At 43.5% G+C, this 16,830-nt stretch overlaps 1 protein-coding gene across 2 annotated transcripts in view; it reads left to right on the top strand.

The window, feature by feature from the left end:
* Positions 1–16,830, top strand: part of RAB31 (RAB31, member RAS oncogene family) — a 68,981-nt gene that overhangs the window by 18,033 nt on the left and 34,118 nt on the right. For both annotated transcript variants that reach the window (XM_054192131.1, XM_054192130.1), the window contains exons 2-3: positions 11,315–11,394; positions 14,015–14,096. In XM_054192131.1, the coding sequence (XP_054048106.1) occupies positions 11,315–11,394; positions 14,015–14,096 (162 nt within the window). The remainder of the gene's footprint in view (positions 1–11,314; positions 11,395–14,014; positions 14,097–16,830) is intronic.

Below are 16,830 nucleotides of genomic sequence, written 5' to 3' on the forward strand. Positions count from 1 at the left end.
GGGAAAAGAGAGGAGGGAAGGTATGCCCAGTTTGCTCACCTGAAGCTTTTCAGGCTGCATCTGAGACTCTCCATGCTTCTCACTCAGCACGAAGAGCTTGAGATTGGAGCCCTAGTTATGACAGCAGGATAATGCCAAATATCTTGGAAACACTCTAGGAGAGACTTTGGTTTCATATAATATTACATGTACAAAGATATCAATGTCTCTGGGAAAGTGAATTTATTGTTAACATTAGCTACTATACAGACATTAGCTGCCCTTCAGGCTGTCTCGTCTCTGGCCAGGCACATTGCTTTGATAGGATGATAAAGTGCTTTTGGCCGTCTGTGCTTGCTTTTGTACTTTATGGTTTGCTGAGGCCACAGTGTTGGTTGGGGTCTCTGGGCATATCTCTGACAGAAGTAGATAGATGGAGAGATTGTAAAGACTATTGAAGTCAGGGGATGGGGGAAGGCTGGAAATATTCTTCTTTGTCTATAAGAGAGGAACAGATGCAGCAAAATATTAAAGGTGTAATTTGGGCATTAGGGGTTTTTGTCTCTGAAAGATTAGTGGGCTGGGATCTGGTGGAAAGCAATGGACCTGTGACAGTGAATACGGCGAAACTTATTAACTCCAGAGAAGCCTGCAAAATGGCAGGACAAGTAGGACTGCATTCCCTGGCTCCAAGTATGGCAGATATCAGAGGAGCTATGCATGCCCAACCTTAATTCCACAGGAGGATGTGTGCAGGATGTGTGTGAAAGGAAACCACATGCTGAATAATCACTCCCCAAATCACACACTGGCAGCAGGCGTTTGGCTTAGGTGGCTGATTGGGAACAGGAGAGGTGGACAGGGAGGGCTCCAGGCAGATCCAGCTCTGAGGCGCAGCAGATGGGCAGTCACTGTACACGTTCTGCGAACTGATGTGGACTAGAGGAAAACAAATCCAGAGAAGGGATCAGATGATACGTTATACGTTCAGAGGTGTTATTGGGTGGTCAGGTTTTGGTAGCAGGGCGGCTACAGGGGTGGCTTCTGTGAGAAGCTGCTAGAAGCTTCCCCTGTGTCCGATAGAGCCAATACCAGCAGCTCCAAGACAGATCTGCCACAGGCCAAGGCCGAGCCCATCAGTGATGGTGGTAGCGCCTCTGTGATAACATATTTAAGAAGGGGAAAAAAAAAACCCTGTGCAATAGCAGATGGAGATAGGAGTGAGAACATAGGAGAGAAACAACTCTGCAGACACCAAGGTCAGAGAAGAAGGGTGGGGAGGAGGTGCTCCAGGTGCTGGCGCAGACATTCCTCTGCAGCCTATGGTGAAGACCACGGTGAGGCAGGCTGTCCCCTGCAGCCCATAGAGATTAACAGTGGAGCAGATATCCACCTGCAGCCCAGGGAGGACCCCATGCCGGAGCAGGTGGATGCCCAAAGGAGGCTGTGACCCCATGGGAAGCCCGCACTGGGGCAGGCTCCTGGCAGGACCTGTGACCTTGTGGAGAGAGGAGCCCACACTGGAGCAGGTTTGCTGGCAGGACTTGTGACCCTATGGGGGACCCACGCTGGAATAGTCTGTTCCTGAAGGACTGCACCATGTGGAAGGGACCCAGGCTGGAGCAGTTCGTGAAGTGTGAGGAGTCCGCCCCCTGAGGAGGAAGGAATGGCAGAGACAAGGTGTGATGGACTGACCGCAACCCCCGTTCCCCATCCCGCTGCGCTGCTCGGCGGGTGGAGGAGGTAGAGAAATCAGGCATGAAGTTGAACCTGGGAAAAAGGGAGGGGTGGGGAAAGGTGTTTTTAAGATTTGGTTTTATTTCTCATTATCCTACTCTGATTTAGTTGGTAATAAATTAAATTAATTTTCCAGAGTTGAGTCTGTTTTGCCCATGATGGCAATCTCCCTGTCCTTGTCTCAACGCACGAGCCTTTTGTTATTTTTTCTCTCCTGCATCCAACTGAGGAGGGGGGTGATAGAGCGGCTTGGTGGGCACCTGGCGTCCAGTCAGGGTTGACCCACCACAAGGGGCCAGCCAGCATTAAGCCCTGACCAGCAGATATTTTTCTGTTTTAAAATGACTATTAGGAATATACAGGTGGTATTGAAGATGCATATAAATACCAAACAAATAAACTCAGCACTTGACTATCTCTTAAGGCGCTTAAATTGATCTTTGTCACTGTACTGTATGAATACTTTACAACTATCACTGATTTAAATCCCCATAACGCTGTTACAAGGTAAAATCAAGTAATTATTATTTTCATTGAACAGCTAGTGAGCTGAGAACAATAGAGCCAAGAATTCCTGTGCCAAATGCAGTCCTTGCAGCACTAGGAGGAAGGATTGTGTTCTGATGTAACAGGACTGACCCGGTTGGGGGTAGAAAAATGTCTCTGAGAACAAGCAGTGCACTTCCTATGTGTAGAGGGAATTAGAGTTAATCTAATTCTAACATGCACCAGAGGAAAAAGCCTTATTTTGTAGCTAATTCGTGCTCCACAACGCCAGCAATTACGCCTGAAATTACACTAGCAATTAGAAATGGTTTGTGGGGTGTTTCACTGCAGGAGAACTGACACAGACCATCCTAACTTTGTAGAAGTAATACACCGACTGACTTAAAAGATACCAATTTTACCACATATTATGAGTTGAAAGAAGGGTGTATGACAAATGGAAATACAGACAGGGATATTCTTGTAAGGCTCATGTGGACAGGTGACCAAAGGAATTGTGGTGGGCCCTCCTGAAGAAGTGGGACGCTGCAGAATAATCCTCTCCCTAAAAACACAGTTGTATCGAGATCCGTGTGTTTGTGCTGAGATCTTTGGAAACTTGGTTCCAATATTCAATGGGAGCATTGATGTTCGTTTGGCAAGTACCGTTCACTAAGGGAAGTACACGATATAGCATATTGACGCAACTGGAGGCCAATGCTGGTTCCAGTTCTTCCCTTTCAAAAATTTTCTCTGCAAACTGTGTATCCCTCAGGCCTTTGCAGAAACTGCTTGTACATCACTGGTGGTGTAAGGCCGTGTCTGTCCTGTGGAGCTCTTGTTGCAGAAGTACATTGCCAGGCTTGGTAATGAAGAAAGTCAAACAATTACAGGTGGTGGTGATGGGGTAGGGAGGAAGAAACACAACAGACCTCTTGTTTGGTAGAGGGAGTTGAAAAAATGTGCCGCCGCTTTGGGAATCAGGCGTGTCCCTGGGCCAGTTCTGTAGCTCTGGAAGGAGGATCCCAGCAAATCAAGAGGAAAAGGATCTTCTCCCAGAATCATGTGGCTCATGGGGGAAATAATCTATTTCTCATTGTACAGGGCTGTAGCGAAAATAGGAATATACAAAAATTATTTGTGTCCTGAATGGGATGTGTGTTCTTTCGACCGCAGAAGTGAGGCTTCAGAGCACCTCAGCCCATGTCCCTCTGGTCCCGCCTCAGGCGGCTTTGTGTTGGTGAAGCGGCTGAGAGCCAACGTCTCAGTCTTAAGAGCTGCTCTTGTATTTTCATCTGTGTGCTTATGCAGTGGTGGGATTTGCTCACTTGATACGTCTTGCAGATGGAAAAACTGAATACAGCGAGAAGCTATTTGCACTTCTTCCTAGACACCGCTCCGCAGTGCATGGCTGCATTTTCGCTGGGACAAGCCTGACGCTTGGCAGATGCAGTTCAGTCCCAGGGGCGTCTCTGAACCCAGGTTTCCTGAAGGATATTTCTCCTTACAGCAGTGTTTTCAGACAAGTAAGCGATACCCAAATACAGGGAAGGATGAAGGATGTGTTTAAGGCTAGCAAAAAGTTTATTGGGTAGAGTAATTCTTGGATTAAAATACTGCCTTTGGGAGCTGTGATCAGCAGTCTGTTGTGCATAACTCTTCCTTGTATGTTCATGCTGTTGATAAAAATCCAAAGCCAGTTTCAGATGCTCTTCAAGCCGCCTGCCACAGCCTTCCAGAGCAGCTGTAACTGGATTAGTAAGACATGGAAAGTATTGCAATGCTGCCTGCATCTGATCGTCTGAGTAATGATTAAAATGTTAATGGCAGGCATAGAGGACTAAAGCAGGCTGTAGATTGCAAAGCTTTATTTTGTTGTTCAGCACTTTGCCTTTTTACTTCCATTGGAATTTAAAAGACAGCCATAATCCTCTACTCAGCCTTACCACATCGCATGCCTTTGGGTCAAGGACTGGCATCTCCGAAAGCATCGAAGATGCAGGTTGGATATCTCGGTGCTGCATGCCAGTCCTTGCGCGAGGAGTGACGTTCCTCCTAGACACCAGGCTTGACCAGAGCTGGGCGTACATTTCTGCAAAAGCCCAGCGATACTTTACGGTGCAGGCATAGCGATTTGTTTGATGATAGCTAATAAAATGCAAACCATCCAGCAGCGCTGCGATGTGATTACGCTGCTGTGAATTTTCAAATTCCATCAAAGTCCTGCTGAGGATAATGGGAATGGGCCAAGGGGATTCAACTGTAAATCAAAAACTAAAGTGTGGCCAATTCTGACAGTGGAAAGAACGGCTATTTTAATGCGCAGAAGCTGAACTGCCAAGTCAAAACCAGCTGCGCTTTACAGAGCTACTGGAATGAAAGGTCTCTCTGCATTTGCATTTTTTTGTAAGACTCACTGATTATTTTTCTCCCCCTAAAGTTTAAATCACGTCTTTCTACCTCAGATTTGCCTGGCCAATTGCAGAGATTTTGAGTGCCTTTTTCTGGTATTTAAAATATCAAATGCATTGATGATAAAGGACGGTTTTCTCCTTTTTGGCAACTTCATACCAATTCAGATGTTTTCGTCTGTACATCTTAATTACTTCAACAATGAAAGTTCCGCACTGGGCAAGGCAAGGACCTCTCCTTCCCCTCTGCCGTAGCACTGGCAGGTCTCAAATCGTTGTAACAAAGAGGAGAATTTAGCTTGGGAAATCTTGAGCATAAACTGGCTCCTCTGTTATTTTTCAGTTAGTAATGAACCAGCCAAGAAGTTTGTCTGGTGGCATGAATATGTGACGGGGAGCCAGGAATTGTTTCTTCTCTTAGTAATCAGGAGCAGCCAGCTTCCTCTCTGAGCAGATCCTCTTCCAGGAGAGTGGGACAGCTTTTTGACTGTACCCTTGTTCTATATGTTTGATTGAGCCTTCCCCCCTCCTCCCCGTGTCTGAAACATGACACAAGGCAGCATTATCTCACAGGAAGGTGCACCAAGAAGATCATTAGTGAGCCAAATTTGACCACGGTTGTTTCTGCTGCGTGCACTTATTGCACAGAGTCACAGAATGGCCGGGGCTGGAAGGGACCTCTGGAGATCATCTAGTCCAACCCCCCTGCCAGAGCAGGGTCACCTAGAGCAGGTTACACAGGAACGCGTCCAGGTGGGTTTTGAATGTCTCCAGAGACGGAGACTCCACCACCTCTCTGGGCAGCCTGTTCCAGCGCTCTGCCACCCTCAAAGGAAAGAAGTTCCTCCTCATGTTTAGGTGGAACTTCCTATGCTCAAGTTTGTGCCCATTACTTCTTGTCCTGTCGCCGGGCCCCACTGAAAAGAGCCTGGCCCCATCCTCCTGACACCCACCCTTTAAGTATTTGTAAGCATTGATAAGGTCCCCCCTCAGCCGTCTTTTTTCCAGACTGAAGAGACCCAAATCCTTCAGCCTTATTGCACCTCTTGACGCTAACCTGTCTTGAGATAGCTTCAAAAGAGCTTGCTGGTAGCTCCAGTATTGCTTTCGGTCTGGAACCCGGGCTTTCAATGGTGCCTGATGAAGAAGCCACACCACCAGAGGCTGCCTGTGGGTTACTCTAAATCAACGGTGGCTGTGTCAGTGGGACTCTTTTTCTCTTGATCAGGGATCCTCGGAGGAAGGGTTCAGCTGCCAAATGCTTGTGGTACCTTTGCAGTTAGAGTGGTGGGCAGGTCAGCTTTAGGGGAGCCCCAGCACAAACAGGCTCTGAGCGGCAGATGCATTCCTGCTGTGAGGTGCAGGGGTGTCCCGCCACATTCGGTGGAAGCCTCATGAGCTATGGGATCAGTTTCTTGGTTGTGGGAGAGGATAAAGACTGGTCACTTCCAAATGTTTCTCATATTATTGTTGAAATAACATCTGCTTTAAGTGCTTTTGGGGGAACTTGGTATTAATACCCTCCAGGTTGCTCGGGCATGATTGTTCTTCTCCTGATACGTAAGACTAATGCATGCAAAACCAAATCAATTTTAATGAGACCTCTGCCTATAGGTCGTGTCTCAATTAGTCTTGGTTATTACGAGAAATGCTTTGGAGAAGCAGACATTTTTAATTTGTAAAAATTTATACAAATCGAAATACCATGGATTGAGTCCTGGCTTTGTCTAAGCTGATGGGAAAACTTCTGTCTTTCTGAAGGAGCCGTGTGTTGGATCCATTTTTATAGAGATCAGTTCTCTGTTACTTCTCAATGTAGATTTTTGTGGCACCCATCTCCAGGGTATCTCAACCCTCTTTTAAAGCTGAAATGGGAAGTTAGTCATGAGATCTGTGGTGGTTACAAGCCAGATGTTCTTTTTTTTTTTTTCTTTCCTCGCAAGTGGGAGGACAGAAGGCAGTTTCTTCAGTATGTTCATTCTTAGTGTGCCATTTCCTAGTGTGAAGTGCCGTCTAGTATTCTTGTTTTATTTGTGTTTCCAAAATCCTAGAGTCATAAGAGGATTTTTGCATGGTTTATCTAATTTTACATATAGTAAAAAAGCCCTGTGTGTTAACACAGCACAGAAAGATTCTGTGTAGTCAAGAATAAAAAAGCTCTTGCAGCAATATGCATAATTATAGGGCTGCTGTTTAGTCATCAGTCACGATATGTGTGGATTTTTTTGTGAATTCAACATTTTTTCCATTTCAGATGTAAAATGAATTCACATGAAGAGTTTAGTTTGCTCAGCACAATAGGGCTTGACCCATCTGAGTCTATTAAAAGCTATTATAATATCAAGGCTAAAGACTAACATCCTAATCAGGGATGTGTTTACAGGGTCGTATAGTACCCTTCAATTTGGAAAAGTGCTTGGAGGACTGGGCCCTGTGCTACTGCAGAGGTGTGAGACATCCAGATTTAAATTAAAGAGCTCAATTTTTCTGCATTATTTTTTTTCTGCCAGGATAAATGCATCTGGAACAATGGACAGAGGAATATACCAACTGCCTATTTGTAATGGGAAAATGGTTTTCTTTTTTAATATATTGCTCATATTGAACTTCTGCTTTTTTTTTTTCTTTTTTAAATCTTCCTCTATGCTGCTGCAAATCATCCAGAAGAAATCAGTAGCTCAGTTGTTGTTTGCCTGCAAATGAGTTGTCAGCATCCTGTAGTTGTGCTGGCTTGAAATACAGTCTCACCTCCTTTACAGTAATGTGAGCCGAGAAGAGCCAAGTGGGGTGGTTCTCTGTGAGCAGGAGTGTGGGTGGAAGCACTGTTTTTTGTGGCATGCTGCTCTCCGTTCTGGTGCTCTTAAAATCATAAATCTGTGGGTAAGGGATTTTGGAAGAACAGAGAACATCTTTTCAGGGTTAAAGTAAAAATCAGGAACTAGTCATGCTTGCATTGGGTCCTTGTATTTATCAGAAACATTTGATACGGCTTCAGATTCCCATAGCCATTTTGCTGACCACTGGGATATTCTGAAGTTCTAGCTACTCCTTCTGGTGAACGAATAGTGGTTCATTTACTGTGGGTTACATTCCTACTCCTTTCCTTCCTCCCCACCCCACCTCTTTTGCTTATCTCGGTACAATACAGTTTATAACTGGTATTTTGTAAGCTATGAGGCTTACGAAGAAGAAAGGAGAAAAGCAAGACATGCAGTTGATCCCATGAGTGACTCATCAAATGCATCATGAACACCTTGATTCAGAATAATTATTTTATATTTGCTCCTTTCTTGACACTTCTTTCATGGACTGGCATGGACTGTTGCTTGTGATGAGTCAATTAGTACAGTGCCGAAACCCTTGGATTTCCCATGGATAAGGATTTTTCTGAAGAATTGCAGGGTCTCTTTCTTAAAATGCGAGATAACTCCTGAAGACGTGTTCTCAGTTTCTGAAGCTTGTTCAGTCCACTCAGCTCAATACCACTGCGACCTTTTACATACGCCAAAATGTTATTCCCTGGTGTATGTTTGATGTTCCATGTACACCAACATGGAGTAAAACAAAAAAGAACAGATTAAGAGGGTGTAAAAAGCTGGCAAAAAGCAGAACTTTGAGAACTGAAAAAAATAAGTCATCTGCACGCCTGAGTGTTACCCAGGCATGTGGCTTGACAAGTCTGTTATAATCCTTTGAAGAAAAAGGAGGAAAACAAGGATGATCATCCCCATCAGATGCTAGAAAAACGGATGTATGTAGAGGAAGACCATATAGCAGAGGACAAAGCAGATGGTAGCAGGAAAGCTTTGTACAGCTTTAGCAGGGAGGTTTTTAATTTCAATGCATTGCTGAGAAGTGAATGCCTTTTCCACTTCTTTGAAGCTACTGTGCTTTCGAGATCGACTTGAAAGATAGTTCCCTGTTTTCGGTAAAAGATAAGGTCTGATTAGCAGTAAAAGATTTCTGCTACGTTTTCAAGTTGTATGATGTTTACGCACCGTGATTTGCTTTGCTTTCAGGCAGGTGAGCGTCTTGTTTGGTGGGGGCGAGTACGGTAACGTGGACTGAAAACTGCCTAAGTAGTTTGAAATCCCGTGATGGAATCATAATCACTGCCTTAAGTAGGAAGCTTTTTCTTTTTTACTTCCTTCCCCTCTGTGCTCTAATTATAGTCCGATAGCCAGCTGTTTGTATCCTCCAGGCAACAAAACAGAAGCTGGGAGCACTTGGTTTCAACTGAACCCCTTGGTGCAATAAGTTGCCTGGCTCCTGGAGAGCACTGGCCACTGGCTCCAACAGTCGTCATCCTAAAGACAGGTCCAATTGTGGTCCAAGTCCATTGGTTTCACTGGAGCTACAGTAGGGGTAAATTTAGCCCTCTCGGTAGTCCGAGCAACCCCAGGAGCAAGGTCTAAGAGTGCCTGTAAGCTTCTTGAAGGCTATTGGTGTGCTTGGCTTATGCTTAAGTTTAGCTGTGCTTGTTGCGAGAGATGTGAGGGCAATAGAAACTTTCAGAGTTCCTTTAACATTAGCGTGAAATGTTACTAAGAGCCACGAACTTGAAAGATGAAGAGGTGTAGGATCTTCTAGGAAAATGAGCTAAGCTTTAATCCACTCTGGTGGATGTCGTGTCCCTGCTAGAGACTGGGGTCCTCTTGCTCAGGAGCTGTAACTGAGGTTGCCCTTCTGAGTGACCTGTCAAGGGAGCTGAAGGAAGAAGGTGAAACTAAAGCATCATCGGGTCACGGGAGTCAATGTTGAGTTTCAAATACGGTGGCAGAAACTCTGTCCCTGCAAGAGGGAGGTGTATTTCCTCGCACCCAGCGGGTGGGAGTTCTGGTTTCTCCACAACGTTTAAAATCTGGAATAATAATTAGATCCTCAGTTTCAGCGCAGAGGAACTTTTTTTCTTTTCTTTTTTTTTTTGGTTTTTTGTTTGTTAATGTGTTCTGCCATCCTGGTCTTGTAATTATATAGAGATGTCAGCTGGAATCGATAATGAAGGCAAAATTTGGGAATAGCAACAGGATGTGTTGCTGCTATTGATCAAAGGCAATGGGGCTGGTTTTAAACACTGCTCCACTCTTTGATCTTTTTTTTCCTATTGATTGAACACAGTAGATAAACAACCGTCTGTGTAGCATGAGCATTTATTATGGCTTTTAAGCTGACTAAGGACAGCTTTGAATTAAGTATGAGAGTTTAAGTGATGGTTTTCTAATACGTGCTGTCTATAAAGACTTCTCTTGCAGTGGCGATACAGTCTCATTTTAAACATGGTGAAGGGAAATCTTAACTGCAGGCATTCTTTTTCTTTCATATTCAAAAAGAAGAGAAAATTCTGCAAAATTGATTACAGGAAGGGCAAAGGTGCTTTTTTAAAATATGTAGTTACATGTGTAGTGCTCTCAACAAACTATGTTCTCTTGTCTTGGCACTTTTTGAGGAGTTTATGTAAATTAGTAAAGTGTCTTAAAGCGAGGATTACAAATGCAACTATCCAGTGCAATCTGGTAGTTCTGCAATCACTTCCAATGAAATTAATAGAAAACTTTACATTGACTTTTTAATGAGTTAGATCGGACCCTAGGCTGTCATTGTTAATGTCTCGGAAAGGTCAGGATCGATTTCCTGGCATCCTTTTTGTCTCTAAGGAGGCTCTTTGCAATTCTATGGGAGACATAGCGATATTGCTATTCCTCTTCCTTGATAATTCTCTGTATAATTTAAGTTCTTCTACCTACCATCCAAAGCTTTGTGGAATAACAGAGACAAACCAAAAAATGCTGCATTTTGGGGAAGTTGTTCATATCTTAAATGCCTAAAATAGTATTTCTGCATAACGTCAAGGTTTCTTCTGCGTCCTCCAAGTTATTCTGAATTTTATTCCAGTACTGTACTGCAGGTATCAAATCTGACCCTTGGAGGTTAAGGAACTGAAACCCCACAACCCAGTGCTGTACTGCTGTTATTTTTCCTTACTGATTGGGAGGGCAAAAAAAAAAAAAAAAGATTATTCCTGCAAATGGAAGCAGCCTGCCACATTGCAGTGTAGAGAGCAAATTGTGTTGCATTTGAAGTAATGCCGTTTCACCGCAGCCCAGTAGCAGAACCTGCAGAGGGACAGCTGCACACCTCCGGGGATCCAAACCTTTAGATTCCTGCCTTTTCAAAAACACCTGAAGCCTCTGCAAAGGTTCCGCCAAGCAGGGCTTGTTTGTCTTGACCTGCGCGGGTTAGTTCCACTGAGTTAGTGCTGTCCGCGTACTAAAAGGTTGGCGTTGGTAGTCTGTTTTGGAAGCGCGCTTGGGCTGCCCTTGCAACAGGCCTGAACCAGACTGTTTCTCTGGCTTTGCTGGGTAGGGCACCAGGCGTTTGAAAGCACAGGGTTTTCTTGTACAAGTGAATGGCTATGCTTGAAGTACTGCAGTCCCTCCAACGCAGATATAAAATCCACTCAAAAAAATATAAGGCTTGGAGAGAAGCGGCTGTTGTGGAGAGGACCAGGGAGCTCCTTTCGCAGTGCTGGTGTTTGAAAAGGATAATCCATGTGCTCGCTTTTCTTTTGAAATGTTCAACCTGCCCCACTTGCCACTAAAGAGGATTTAAGGTCACAAATAAATATTTGACTATTTTGTCAGGTGAAGTATTGATTTCTAGGGTCTCCTGAACTCACTTGTCATGCTTTCCTTTATTTTCAGGATACTGGGGTTGGGAAATCGAGCATCGTTTGTCGCTTTGTCCAGGACCACTTTGATCACAATATTAGTCCTACTATTGGGTAGGTACCAAGCATAATATCTTTTTTTCTTCTATGTATTTTTTTAACTCACTGCCCTCTGCTGATCTCCTTTCTTTTCCTTAGTTTTAAGGCTCTAAATACTGTATTTATTTTTTTTTCTCCCCAGCTTATCAATCTCACTCAACTCTTTACTCTTCTTTAATGGTTTTCAGGTCATGTTACCTGTTCAGAGAGCCTAGGGCTGCCCCAAACCAAATCTGCTTTGCTCTCCCAGCTCTGGGAATACAGAGAGGCCCTAAAGTTGCTATATTGCAGCCTACTCCATTATGGAGAGGCTGACAGAGCTCTGCCATCCTGCTCCTGTGAACCGTGTCTCTTGAAATAGCCTCTTTTCTGGGGCTCTCCAGAACCATGCTCTATTGACTTCTGTTGTGCATGGCCATGACCTCCAGCTCTTCTGTTTTTTGTTTTTCTGCACCCATTTTACAACAAGAGATTCTTAGATGTCTTACTCAGCTGGTGTCCTTTGCTTTTTGTCTTGTCAAGAGCTTCCCACTTTAGATTGTGTTTTGGTCATAAGACCTTAGGGTTAAAATCGTTTTAGTTCCCAGTGGTCAATGAGGTATCAAATCTGACCCTTGGAGGTTAAGGAACTGAAACCCCACAACCCAAGAGGCTGTGATCTGCACAAGGACCAGGGCACCCATAGCTGAGTAACGGCAGGAGAACCACGGGGAGACCTTAATGTACCAACGTTGTGTGTCCTGCCAGGCTGGGCTGGAACATGGACAGTGTCTGTTCCCAGGTGTGGACATGCTTTCATCTAGGTTTAGGATGTGTTACATTATCCCGTCTTTCTCAAAATAGGGACAATGCAGTTTAAACTAAGTATAATTAATTCATACCTGTTCTTCTTTAAAAACTGCCACGCTACCATGTGTCAGACCATCAGAAGCAGCCTATTAGTCCTGTAGTTGATTTTTGATTCCAAAATTTTTTCTTTTAATATCTTAGGGAAAAACTGCCAAGTCCAACGTTACCCGGAAACCTTTGAAAATTCTTGATCTCTTACGGGAAAGGAAGCTAATATGTAATCTTCACAAAAGAGTAATTTGGGTAGGAAGGGCTGCTCTGGCTTGTTTGTTAGAGCTGTTTTACACCATCTGTGAAGGATTGGTATTGATTGCTGTGTCTTGTTCAGGGAGTTAGATGGTATCTTCCATAGCTCTGCCTTTTGATGCATGAAGGAGTCTCAGCTGGAAGTTGCACATTGAAGTTCCAGGACAATTTTGGACTCCTGAATGTAATGAATAGAGAAAAATGGACAGAGAGAAAGGAAACATGTAATGAATAACATTACTTGACTGAAGAACACTTGTTTGCAGTGAAGGAATCGATGGGAACTTGAGTGGTTTTTTACTTCTAAATCATCAGCAGCCTTTTTCCCCAAGCAGTTGTTGTTGCTAAGTAAGTGTCTTCTGCTCAAATGGGGAAAAAAAAAATCCTTTAATTTTCATAATTACGATAACAAAGGGAAAATATTTTTCTATCTGAGGATTAAAATGTGAAGGGTAGCTTGCATGCAGGTGATACTGCTTGTCTATATAGATAAGGGTTTTGTTTTTATTTCCTTCCAAATTAATCAAATGTTTTAAATATACAATCTTTGCAACCTACATAGCTGCTGTGGCTATAAAGTTCCTGTTTTTGAAGCTGTAAAATGTTGCTTAATGCTTTGAGGAGAGTGACAACTGAAAGCACACACCCTGAAAACAACCAAAGAAAATGCTGTGCTTTTTTGCCTTACTTAATATTTTTATAAGCAATGCTGCATTGGTAAATTCGAGCAATTTGCAGATGGCTGTAGAGAACTCTGGTGTATCATTCTTAGGAAAAGTTTTGATCCGTTATGTGTCATTTGTCATTTGGTGCTTTTTGTATCAAATGCACCTTTATGAGCCATGAAAAAAATTACCACAACAAAAATTGTTCATCAGTGTCCAGAAAGCATAGAGGAAAAAAAATAATGTACCAGAGTTTGTCAGTGTCTCCTAGCTTCCAATTGAAATGCTGTAATATAGAAAAAAGCTATAAATTTGTAACCCTTGTTCCTAGAAGAAGAAAAATCACACTGTGAAAACACAGGCAAATTGCATTTCCTACAAAAAATACAAGCCGCCATGAAGACTTCTTCATCTGAGTTGAGAATAGGAAGAACTTTCTTGCAGTTGTTCACCACGTGCATTCCAGCAGGTGACTTTTCTGTTCCCTGGTGATCCAGTCTCCTAGGTTTAACTGAAAAGTTGCGCATTTGTTGCCTGGTATGATGCTGGCTGATGCCTTTTTCTGAGGTCCATATCGCTGAGAAGATGGAGCTAGCTAGCAGCAGAAGCTACATGTGAGCAGCTGGAGCTCATGCACAAATGAGCTGGGCCCATGCACAGATGCTCTCTAAACCTCAGAGGCTTTTCCCTTCTTTTAAAATACATATATAGGTATCATATATTTTATCTGAGAAAAGGGAGACTTTCACTTCTGTCGGCATTTTGTCAAGGTTTTGGAGTTTCCCCATATGCAGCCTAACCCAGCAGAACTGGTTAAGGTTGCATATTCAGAGCATTGGTCATGTTACTAATTTGTGCTGCTTCCTTCTTTTTAGAGCATCCTTCATGACTAAAACCGTACCTTGTGGGAATGAGCTTCATAAGTTTCTGATCTGGGACACAGCTGGTCAGGAGCGGGTGAGTATTACTGTGCAGTATGTCTTTGTTATCCCGGTCTCTCTTAACGCGTTGGCATACTTGTTCTAAACCTTTCGTCTTCAGAAGGCTTTGTGAGTACAGACCTACTGAATCTTGGCAAGGCTCGGCGAAGCAGGTGGTCAGCAGTCAGCAGGTATATAGGTTCCCATTTCACAGGTGGGGAAAATGCAGAGGCAGGCTGACCATACCACTTGCAACTCAAGCAGTGCCCAGGTGGGCTCCAGCTCCCCTTTGATTTCATCAGGTTTACGTGTGGCAGCTCTCATTGGTGTTGGAAAGCACTTGACTTCCAGCACGCGGGCTGGTGGGTGGCGTGAGCTTGGGTGGTGACTCCAGGATTGTCCTCAGTTGGGACATTGAAAATGGGCACGGGTTGTGTCTGGGGTTATTGTTTTGGAAATTAGCACTGGCAACCTGAACCGCTTAGAGTTTTCGTCTTGATTTTTCAAGTTTGTGAAGTGAGTTGCTCAAATTCAGTAGCTTTTCCTTTGGCTTTTCAAAAAAGCCACAGTGGAGTTTGTGGGCATTAGTTTGTATTGGCCGTATGTAACCCTGGTTGGTTGTTTGTTTCTTTAAATACCTTCGATGGCAGTAGTGTGCAGTAACAGGCTGTAGAACTGTAGAGTTCTCTTAATGTACGCCCACATTTATCTGCAGAAGTTTGAAAGAAATGAAAAAACCCACCGACACATTTTAAAATATCTTCAGACTTTCTTATGAAATTGCACCATTGCTGTTAATAGATAAATGTAGCTATGCCCATTTAGGTTGGGGTAAAATGAGATGCTTCTGCAGGCTGTAATGTCAGTCCTGATACATGCCACTGTATTCTTCATACCTTGTATGTGAATTGCAGACAATGAAGATTTTTGCGGTTAAGTGCAGGAAATGCTTGTGCTTTTATTTACAATGCGCAGCATAATGTAAAGTGGCCTTGATGAAATCTTTTGACTGTTAGCAATTCAGTATGTTATTTATGATGGGAAAACGGATCTTGAAAAACATATTTGAAGCATAGCATAATTCCTTCCCTTGACTCTTCTTTGTTTCATTTCTGCATGGTCTGGAGCTGATAACTGACTAATTATTGCAAGAGGTAGCAAAGGTTCAGTTTTCTTTCCCATGGTTTGAGTTTCCTTGCTTATTCTCTCTCTCTTTCCTCTGATGCCGTGCTCCACTTTCTTTTTTTTTTTTTTCCCCTTTTAGCTCTTTTGCACACAAGTCACTTCTTGACATTTAGGTATGTCTTAATCTATTTTCCCACAGTCTTAAGACTCTCAAAGCTTTTTTTTTCAGTAGATGAATATTAATAAAGTTGTATTTACTGAACAAAATGATGCCTCATTTGAGGCAGGAAATCTGTGACTGAGCTCTGACTCATGGACGCAAACATCCATCCTTCCCATCTAGTCCCTTATGTTTCCTCTCAATTTTTTTTTAAGCTCATCGTTTTTCAAACATCTGCTTTCCTTTTTTTTTTTTTTGTATCCAACAATAATGAGCAGTGACCACCCCAAATCTTGTACAGTTAAGTTATGTTACAGGTTTTCATGTGTGAATGTGAATTATACTCTTTAGGCCAGGTACCATCTTTTTCGTCTGCGTTTGCACAAGGTATTCCCAATCCTTCACTAGGACTCTAGGAAACTGGGGTGATACAGTAAACGAAGTTGCTGGGTGTCGAGTGCTAGCTACCAAGGCAGACAAGTTTCCCAAGGCGAGGTCCGTGCCGCTGCAGGTTATTCTCTGTCCTAGAACATCCCCATTTTACAGGTAAACACGTGATGCATCCCCAGAGCTTTTTCACTTTAATTTATGTTTGGGATTTTGGTTACTTTGTCTTGTGTTGCTCCTTCTGATCTGTTATTGAAGAACAAATGTATCCCCCTGTTAATTTCTTTCTCGTTATCCTCTGAACAGCAGTGATGACCCAAAGCTTCTAGCCTACCCCAACCTCTGGTCCCATTGCTATTTTTCATAGTGTATTAATAATTGTCTTTTCAGTGGTGTTTCTGCTTCAAGAGCTGTTGTCTTTCCCTTCTTTGCGATTTTGTTGAAGCTTTATGTTCCGCTGCTAAAGTCTGGAAGTTTTGTCAATGTCCCTATTGTCTATACTGCTGATGGCAGTGTTTAGCACTTCCTGCTCTTTCAACATTGCCTTCGTTTGGCTTCGTTCTCCTAAATGCAAGGCCAAGCACAGGACCTGCATGTGCGTATTCTGGAGTCGGGGTGCTCTGTGCTTACCCAGCTGTGCCAGCTGTTGCTGTGTTTATGCGCTGATGTGGAACCTTCACAGCAGAAGAGCCTTGGCTGAGATTTAACTGAATCCTTACTTACGCCTCGAAAGTTAAACTCAAATCTTAACCACGGTCGAGCAGGAGGGTGGAAACAACAGCAGCAGCACTTCTGAGCCCCTCATTCATGAGTTTCTAATTTTTCATGAGTTTTCTCCTCCTTTTTCATGAGCTTCTCTGGGCAACAGATTGGGAAACTACCAGCTTGGAGAGTGTAGAGAAACCACTCTTAAATATCTTAGTCACGAGCTTTTATTTAAGCAGTGCACTGCGAGAACCAGTGTGCCTCCTGGCTGCCTTCAGTCAGCTGGGAGAAACTGGAAATTCATGTGGCTGCTTCTGAAAAGGTATCCTGGGTGCTCAGAGAAGCCGGCTGGAAGCACTTGGCACCCCCTTGAGGTGTTAAATCAACTTTCAGA

Source organism: Rissa tridactyla, chromosome 2, assembly GCF_028500815.1.
Source record: "Rissa tridactyla isolate bRisTri1 chromosome 2, bRisTri1.patW.cur.20221130, whole genome shotgun sequence".
In the NCBI taxonomy this organism is placed as follows: Eukaryota; Metazoa; Chordata; class Aves; order Charadriiformes; family Laridae; genus Rissa; species Rissa tridactyla.